Here is a 9,689-nt window from a genome sequence, read left to right on the forward strand (position 1 = left end):
GGTGGGGCTCGACATTACTAACAATTTTTCTTTCAAAACTACAAATGACGCATGGTGGGATTGGTGCGCCATTAATATGTCAACTAGTAATGTCGCACTGTACAATGATGCGCCATTAGTAACAATTTTTTTTTCAAAACTACTAATGGCGCATCAGGCATTAGGCACCATATATTACTAATGACGCACCACATGGTGCGCCATTAGTATATAGTAATGACGCACCACATTCAGTGGGAGGAGACACTCCCGTCGACGACGAGGTGCCTAGGTGACTTCGTAAATCTCAAGATGACATGCCGACTCAGTCTTTCGGAGGTGCTCATAGGGGTAGGGTGTGCGTGTGCGCGTTCATAGGGGTGAGTGTATGTGCGTGCTATGAGCGCTTGTGTCTGTACTGATGTTAAAAAAAAGACACTGTTGTTGTACTCTTTTTTTTCGTAGCACCAAATCTGAACCGCAGATGTTAAATCTAATGGCTGAGAGTTGCAAAAGTCTTCTCTAACTTTGCTCTTGCAAGTCAAAGAATCTGTGTCGTGGTCCTCCATGTGCGCAAATCTCTTTTTACCGGAGCCGGTAGCTACCGGTTAGGAATCCATCGTTTATTGACTATGCTAAAATTCGTGTGACTGCCATGCATTAATTTTCAGTTTCTACTATACATCATTTATACCTGGACAAATACAGTGAATGGACCCTACTAATACTATTGTTTAATCGGATGCATGCATGTTCCTCTCTCCCTCATGTACAACAGTACACATGCATGGCAGCAAAACTACTGGTGCAGTCTCTCTCCTCTCTTACACAACAAATTCACCTTTTTATTTCATCATTGTTAATTTAAATCATTTATATCTTTTAAATACAAAATTCAAATTTGAAACTTTTTATATATTTGAACTCCTGGCGTAGAGATCTTTAAAACAGGTCAATATTGAATATATTTTGTCTACTTTGAGTTTTGTTATTTGAATCATTTTTTCATTTCAATTATATATTCATCAGTGAAATCTGTTTTTTGAAGTTAGTGAAATATGTCTGTTAAATTGGGTAAAATCGTTCATTCAAATTATTGAAGTCAACCGTTTTGTAATGAGTTAAATATAACTTTTGAAACGAGTGAAATACATTTTTTTTGAATGAGAGGAATCTGATTTTTGAAATGAGTGATACATTCTTGTTAAAATGAGTGAAATGCGTTTTTTGAATGAGCGGAATCTTGTTTTTTGAAATGAGTGAAACATGTCTCTAAAATGAGTGAAATCCCTTTTGGAAAATTAGTTTTCAAAAGAACTGTAATCTATTGCTTGAAAAAAGTAGAGTGAAATTACTTTTTGAAATAATTGTGAAACTGATGTGTTTTGAAATTGAAATAACAAAGAAATGCATCTGTTAAATAATTTTTTCCAACATGTGAAATAGATTTTATGTGTGATATATGACATAAAGAACATGTGTGATATATGAAATAGGTAAAGTGTTCTAAAATAAATGTGATCTATGAAATTAACTTTTGTCAAATATATGAAAGTATTATTTTTTAAATGTGTGAAACTACTTTTTGTGAAGTCGATGTGTTTTGAAATTTAAATAACAAAGAAATGCATCGGTGAAATAATTGAAATCAATTTTAAAGTTGTGAAATAGATCATTTCAAAGAGAGAAGCGGATTTTTTTTCAACATGTGAAATATATTTCTCTTCAAATTATGTGTGAAATCTTAAATGAAGAACAATTGTGATATATGAAATATTAAAAGTGTTCTAAAATAAATGTGATATATGAAATTAATATTTTGTCAAATATGTGAAAATATTATTTTTAAAATGTGTGAAACTACTTTTTGTGAAGCCAATGTGTTTTGAAATTGAAATAACACAAAAATGCATCTATGAAATAATTGAAATCAGTTTTTAAATTGTTAAATAGATTGTTTCAAAGAGAGAAGCAGGTTTTTTTAAGTGAAATAAGTGGTTTGAAACATCTTAATTTAAACATGTTTGAAAACTATCCAAAATTATACTTGTTCTATAGATCTTGGCATCATGAGTTCAAATATATAAAAAGTTTTAAAAAATAAATTTTGCTTTTAAAGATATCAACCATCTAAAATATCGAAAGAAAATAAATATTGATGGTTTTTTATAGGTACAGACAAGAGATGAGTCGCCTTGTCCCATACTGTGCATAGAAAAAGCTGCATGCGTCAGGGATGTAGGGCTGTTTTGTCTGTGCATGGGGTCCAGGTTGAAGAAATAAAAAGTTGGTAAAATGGGAAAGCAATGAAATACGTTGGATACTTAGCCCACACAAAGTTAGCTGGCTACATTTGATTGGTGGGCATTCACCGGTAGCTCCCAGCACCGGTAAATTTACTCATGTTCCAACGTCGACTCGCCTTCCCTGGCACGATACCGAAGCGCTATAAGTGAAGCCGCTCCCATGCACCCGCGGCAGTATCTCGCCACCAACCCCCGCACTTCCCTTTCGCCATCGTCTGACTCCATGGCGCTCGCAGCAGCAACCCTTGCCTCCTCTCCGCGCGTATGTATCTCCGTTTCCGCCGCTGGGATGAACAGCAGCGGCCTGTCCGTGTCGTTGGGGGCGCGCCGTGTGCCGGGGATTTCTGTGCAAATTCATTCCCAGCGGAGGAGGATTGTCGCAGCGGCGGCAGTGGCGAGAGGGGACGAAGGGGCCGGTAAGACCTTCGTGGAGGAGATGAGGGCTGCGGCGATGCGGATGCACACCAAGGACCAGACCAGCGAAGGGGAGAAGGAGCTCGAGGGACCATCACTCAACGAGCTGGAGCCTAACCTTGAGGCCTACCTGCGCTTCCTCGTCGACAGCAAGCTCATCTTCCAGACGCTCGAGAACATCGTCGACCGCGCCGCCGTCCCATGGTGTGAGTCACTGCAAACCCGTCCTTCCATGTGGTTTTGTGTAATTAGTTCTACCAGTCAATTTTGTGCGGCCTCTACTTTGTGGCGGGTAGTGATTTCGTGCCACAGTTTATTTTGGTCACTATAATGCATTCATACTTCTTTGAGACTGGCTACATGCCGCCTGACTTTCATATTTGGGTCAATGGACGGTTTCAGACCATTGGATGAAGATCCTATGTTGCCTGACCCTTCTTCTTCGTCAGCACACCGCCGCACCGTTCGCCGCCCGAACCGCCGGCCCTGCCACGCGCGGGGCGGCTCTCCGGCGACCGCCTCGCCCTCCCCTGAACCACCACATATCGTCGGTCTTCCGCCGCCCCGACCATCCCTCTAGGACCCCGCATCGAGTTTTTTCTCCGGCGAATCCCCACCACGACCACCACCACAACCAGTCCCCACCCTGAACCCTAAGAGAGATAATGGGGTGATGACTGCAGGCCCCTTCCTTCTCCTCCCTCCTGTCCGGCCTTCCTCCGGCGAATTTCTGCAGGAATCTCAAAATCGACTGACCCATTAGCTATTGTATATTTATTTCTGCTAGACTAAAATCGAATGTACAGATCAAGAGCCAGGATCCAGAGACAGGCAATTATTTTTGTCATTTCTGATAATATTTGGGAAAAACATGTTATCCTAATATTAATCATGGTTCACTAATCATAATTAAGGTGTACAAATATTTTAAGCTATGATTATTGCAGATGCTTTCGAGATAATACATGCCTATTTTTTGTAAAACCAGTTGTTACACTGAATGTTCAACAGAATGCTGTGTGATTTTTTTTGCTATTATAAACCTGTGATGAGATGTACTTCAGTATTAAGAATAGTGGCATATCGTTTGCACTGGAGGTGATCTAGATGAAGTTAAGAATGGATCCGCACAAATTTAATAAAACGTAGGTAGGTTCTCAGCTGTTGCGAAGAGGCATCTTCTATTCTTTGGTGATTCGACAACATCTTGTATCTAAAATGCTCCAGGGGAAACACTTCCCAGTCTGAATAATTTCATCAACATTTCTAGTGACATGTTCATATATCAAGTCATTATCAACTAAAATTATTTGGAACTGGTGCATATTTATTCGTATTGCTTGTGATATGGAAGTGGTGTATTTGTTTGCTTCACATATAACCGTACGTAGTGCTATAGTGGGCTTTCCCCTACTTGGCAAACATGTTGGAAGCTATAGTTGCCATCTTACTCGTGCATGCGAAGTCTCTCCATCTAGAATGATAATTGAAGACATTTTTTCATTGATGGCTTTCAATACCTTTTTTACAAATCTATCTTTGAAAATCAGCGCTCTAAATGGCGCTAGGCACTATGCTGGCGGCAGGGTGGCGCATAGTCAGGGCTAGATGGCTGGCTCCTTTTACATCACTGTTTGCAGTGCAACCTCCGTCTCTCTATTTGTGTTGACATACTTAGCAGCAACCCTTGACCAAGCCTCCCCCCTCCCCTCCCCCGAGTCGCCCCCGGCCGCCTCCCCAGATCCCATCGGCCCGCTTCCCCCTCTCCTCCTTCTCCTCCCTCGCCGCTGCCCGAGGACGTGGCCAGGCGAAGCCTTGCCATCGCCGGTGGCGGCGGGGACTCGGGACACTCCCGCGTGCTTGTGAGGGGATGGTGTGGGCCGGCGCCCCTGGGCCGGAGCGTGACTTGCGGCCGGGCGTTACTGCGGGTGGTGGCGGTGCTCCGGCGGTCCCGTACCTCCGCGGTAGGCGGCTTCAACGCCTGGGGCGTTGCGGTCGCCAGGGACGGTGGCGGCGTGACCGGATCGGCGGCGGCACGACCGGACCTGGACCCAAGCGTGGGCTTGGTCTCCGGGTCGCGGTCGGCGTGGTGGCAGGTGCGACACGTCGGTTGGGCGGATCTGCGGGATACCGCCCTTGTCTGGTCCTTGACAGCGTGGGCAACTCCCGGGGAAACCCTAGATCTCATTATGATTGAGCGATGGCGGTCCTTTTGCGTCGTAGTCCCTCTTCATGGCGTAGTTTTGGAGTTTGCCCCGGTGGCGCAGCTGCCGATGAAAATCGCGCTGATTACGGTCATGACGGACGATGGCGACGTCTTTGATGTTGTTTCCTTGTCGAGGCATCGTCGTTACAGTTTGCGTCATCAGGCTCTGGATGCTCTGGGGGAAACCCTAGATCTGGGTCTCCCGGATCGAATGATGGTGGCGTTCTTAGTATCGCTTTCCCTCCTAGGGGCATCGTTTTGGAGCAAGTGATGGCTGGAGGTGACAAGAGGAGGAGCGGTGTTACATGTACCACAAGGCCGACAGCGGATCGCAGCGGCATGGTGCTGCGAAATTTTGGCGGTGGACGTGTGTGGATGGACACGTGCAGGATGGTGGCGTTGTCTGATGCGGTGGTGATGTCGACGGCAGGCCTGGCAAGAGATTGAAGTGTCAGTACCTGCTCTGGAGATGGATCAGTGGTTGACGGTGGCGGCGGTCTCTGGGAGTGCGCCAGACCGGTGTGTGACCTAGTCCTGGCATTGTGGCTTGGTTGCGGCATCCGGCTTTGAATGTTTGGCTTTGGTGTGATGTCTGTTTAGTATTAAGCTCGGACATTTGGCACCCCTTCATCAAGGGGATAGGAGTAGCAACACGTGTGTTGCCAAGATGATGACTTCAAACATGATGATGTATTACTTTGTAAAGTCTTTATTAATAATTAATAAATTGGCTACATACATCGTCTAGATGTAGAGCCCAGGGGTATATCCTCATTTTCAATAAAAACTTAGCAGCAACCCTCATGTATGACGCACTACCGGATTTGGCACCTTTGCCGAGTATCAAAAAGACTCTGTAAAGCCAAAATACAACTCGGGAAAAACTTCGCCGTGTGTTACACTCGGCAAATAGGACACGGTAAAAATACTATCGGCAAAGTCTTTGCTGAGTGTCTTTCTACATCTCTAGGCAAAAAAGCACCTTGACGGCCGGTCGCCACTAATGGAGAGTCATCATGACATCATATTTGCCGAGTGTTTAAAGCCGATACACGGCAAACATTTTGCGGAGTATATTTTCGAAAATACACGACAAAGTTTCAAAAACTTTGCCGAGTGTATTACAGAAAACACGTGGCAAATATTCAAAAACTTTGCAGTCTGTATTTTCAGAATACACAGCGGTTCTGGACCATTTGCCGAGTATTTCAAAATACACTCGGCGAAACGATTTCCGGCATGGCCATTTGGTCAGAGAGACGCCCAGATGGTACTAGATTCTGCCACGTGGCACCTTGGCTTGCTGAGTGTAACACTCGGCAAATGCCCCAGTTATTTTTTTAGTTTTTAGCTGTTTTGTTTTAAATCCCTGCAATTCAGCACAATAAATATATTCTACCATTCTGAATAGAAGCAGAAACATATATAGGGCACAAATCCATCAAGTTCCAAAGCACAAGTAGACATCGAGTTCAAAAGTTCCCAAACATGTACATATTCATCAAACAAGTTGAAGTCACTTGTCCATGAAACACGAAGATCACAAATCCATCAAACACAAGTACTACACAGTGACGAAGGCGTCCATGATGCAATCCTACAAATATGAAAGCAAATGCATGAGTTACACAATTATAGATTTTGACAAGTTATAGAATTCTACAAGTGTGCTGACATGGGAAATTCCAAATATGTATAAATTAAAAGACAAAACATGATTTTTACAAGTTAAGACTAAACATAGGAGAACGGTCACATGATTTTTACCGTGTACTCACATGATTTTGACAAGTTCTAAATTTTGACAAGTATAGTCATATGATTTGCACAATAGCAATATGGATAATTTTTATAAGTTCCAATTTTTCCCAAATTATTAAGATTGCTATATGGACCCACAAGCATGAGTAACACAAGACTAGGAGAACTCACCTGGAGTCACATGCCCTCCTCATGTTCGAAGTGTGGGGCTGAGACGAGGTTGAGAAGCCGTAGTAGGCGTCACCGGGCTTTCTTGCAGATTTTGAGACGAACAGGGGTTGAGTGGCACATTGTTGGATCCAACCGATGGGTGAACCTACAAGCATGGGAAATAATTAGCATGAGATGGTAAGCACGAGACAATAAGATGAATGATTGAAAAGCTGCAAGAAACTTATGAAGCCGAAGCTAGAAGGAGCAAGAGGAGGAAAAGCTGTAGTTGAAACTGGAAAGTTTTACCTCAATGGATGTACTTTGTTTATTCTGCTTAGAACAATAAATGGCTTAATTACTGAAATCTCATACTGGTTATGTGACAGATTATCTAACCTTTTTCTGCCAGAAATTACAGTTCCCTAGGATGGAGCTGGAACATTTCTTTCATCATTGTTAGCTAGCTAGATGCTGCTGATTGACATTTTAGTTATCTGTTCCTATCAGATGCGGAGTTCCGGAATACTGGGTTAGAGAGATCAGACGCACTGAAGAAAGATCTGAAATGGTTCAGCAAACAGGGTCACACAATTCCAGAACCATCTGCTGCTGACACTAAATATGCTTCCTATCTGGAAGAGTTGTCTGAGAAGGACCAGCAAGCATTTTTCTGTCACTTCTATAATATGTACTTTGGTCAATCTGCTGGAGGTCGACTGACCGGCAAAAAGGTACCACTTTTCAGCACAAAACATTGTACCGAACGTTCATGTGAATATGTGATGTAAAATAGTGTTTGTGTGAATGGCTTCCCATATTTGTTGTTAACAATGTGTTGTTGGCACTGGTTCTTCTCAATCTTCTTATTTTGCTGATTGAAATTCCAAAAGAAGATAGTAGTATGATATTACTGTATGAACTCCGTTGAGGGTCACTTTATGCACAGATCTGTTTCATATCTCGTTCTTCTGCTATGTAAATACTTCTACATTCATTCTATAGCTGGCCATTTCGTTGTGGAGCATGAATCCTTATATTTACTTATCCAATGCAAATCAGGGCATCACGGCAGACTGTATTCTGTCAGTGTGGTGTGAGCGAGAGTTACCTGTTCCTCCATTGATGAATACTCCCTCCGTCCCAAAATATAAGAACATTTTTGACACTAAAAGTGTCAAAAATAGTGTCAAAAATGTTCTTATATTTTGGTACGGAGGGAGTATCATTTAACCTAGTAATCATGCCCTCTATTCATGTCAGATTGCTGACAAGATTCTGAACAAGAAAGAGCTGGAATTCTACAAGTGGGAAGGTACCCTGTCCGAGCTGCTGCAGAATGTCCGCACAAAACTTAACCAAGTTGCTTCTGTAAGTCCAAAAGCTTTGATGTCGTGCTCTTATTTTTCTGCCCGTGTGTCTCTCAGTGTCTTAACCCGATCACATCTATGCTCAGAACTGGACCCGGGAAGAGAAGAACCGCTGCCTGGAGGAGACTGTGACGTCGTTCGCTTATTCAGTAGATCGTCTGCGCAAGATATTCACCTGAGCTGGAACCTAGGTTGTATCATTTTCTTGTCAGCTGTATCAGATCATCGGATCGGATCGTAGTATCACGATACTATGTGATTTTCACTTTTAGTATTGTCAATCTATATATTGAAAAATACAAGAAAGACTTGGGGGCTTACTGTCAAGCACATGAGCTGGTGTGCTAGGCCTCCCAAGTTCAAGCCTCACCACTCTCTTAATAAAATACCACTGTGGTTCCTCTAGTTTTATATATTGAAAAATACTGCAAATGTATTTACATTTTTTAATTATAAAATTGAATTTTGAGCATATTGTATCTCCTTCGTACAGGCCGATCAATGTTACTTTCATATATTGAATATAAAAATACAAACCCATAAAACAAATGGCTTAGGCCAACGTACTTCAAAGCTAGCTAGTCCTTGTGAATTGTGGCTCGCGAGGGATCATTCGGCAAGCAAATGTGTAGCTGTTCCGTGGCCCCATGTGACGATCGACAGAGAAGGATCGATCGCACGATGGGGAACTGGGGGAGGAGCAGAGGTAGGAGACGGGAGTACGTAGGAGAAGGGGAGAGACTCGAATTGACTTGTTCATTCATTTGATACTGTTAGACTATGTATAGCTTCTGTACCTATGTACGTATATGGTATATATTGTAACACAACCATTATATATAATGAGATAAGCCACCCTTAGAGGGTTGTGCTGGTTCCCCAAAACTTATTGTCTTACATGGTATCACGCTAGGTTACGATCGCTTCCGCTTCTAAACCCTAATACCCGCACCGCCGCCGCAGCCGCCGCCGCCTTCACCGCCGCCGCCGCGCCACCGATCGCGCCGCCGCCATGTCGAGCGCCGCCACCACCGGTTCCACTGCTGCGGGCTTCCTCCCGGCCTCTCTTGCGGCTCTGCTCAACCTCCCGCTCGAGTTCCGGCTCCGATCGGGACAAGGAGCATCGGCTCCGTCTTCTCCACGCCGCCGGCGCCCTCGCTTGCGCGTGACCTCGTGGTCCACATCGCGGCGCCGCCGTCCGCTGCGGACTCCGCAGGCGTTGTCCCGCCGCTCCTGCCGCAAGCGGATCACACTGCCCCGCTGGCGGGGTTGGCGGCGTCCGCCCCGGGCGCGGGCCTTGCGGCGTCCGCACCGGCCGCGAGCTTTGCGGCGCCCGCCCTGGCTGCGGTCCCGCCTCCTCCCGCATCGGCTTCGGTGCCTCCGGCTGCCTCCATGGTGTTTGCACCCCAGGGAGCCTCCTCGATGGGATTGTCTTTGCCACCGCCGTTTCACTTCGGTCATCTCATCACCATCAAGCTCTCCGCCGACAACTACATCTTCTGG

The 9,689-nt window shown here is 44.6% G+C and overlaps 1 protein-coding gene across 1 annotated transcript; it reads left to right on the top strand.

The window, feature by feature from the left end:
* Positions 1-2,469: 2,469 nt before the first annotated feature.
* Positions 2,470-8,622, top strand: LOC119366213 (heme oxygenase 1, chloroplastic-like). Its single transcript, XM_037631903.1, has 4 exons — positions 2,470-2,905; positions 7,327-7,550; positions 8,080-8,187; positions 8,273-8,622. The coding sequence occupies exons 1-4, from the start codon at positions 2,509-2,511 to the stop codon at positions 8,363-8,365; spliced, it is 822 nt and encodes a 273-aa protein (XP_037487800.1). The 5' UTR covers positions 2,470-2,508; the 3' UTR covers positions 8,366-8,622.
* The last annotated feature ends 1,067 nt before the right edge of the window (positions 8,623-9,689 follow it).

Source organism: Triticum dicoccoides, chromosome 2B (genome assembly GCF_002162155.2).
Source record: "Triticum dicoccoides isolate Atlit2015 ecotype Zavitan chromosome 2B, WEW_v2.0, whole genome shotgun sequence".
Classification (NCBI taxonomy): Eukaryota; Viridiplantae; Streptophyta; class Magnoliopsida; order Poales; family Poaceae; genus Triticum; species Triticum dicoccoides.

Bases quoted from the DNA above. Each gene is read 5' to 3' on its own strand.
- LOC119366213 (XM_037631903.1), top strand. From the start codon at position 2,509: ATGGCGCTCGCAGCAGCAACCCTTGCCTCCTCTCCGCGCGTATGTATC. The intron at 2,906-7,326 runs GTGAGTCACTGC...TGTTCCTATCAG, and splicing joins CCGCGCCGCCGTCCCATGGT to ATGCGGAGTTCCGGAATACT. The intron at 7,551-8,079 runs GTACCACTTTTC...TATTCATGTCAG, and splicing joins GTCGACTGACCGGCAAAAAG to ATTGCTGACAAGATTCTGAA.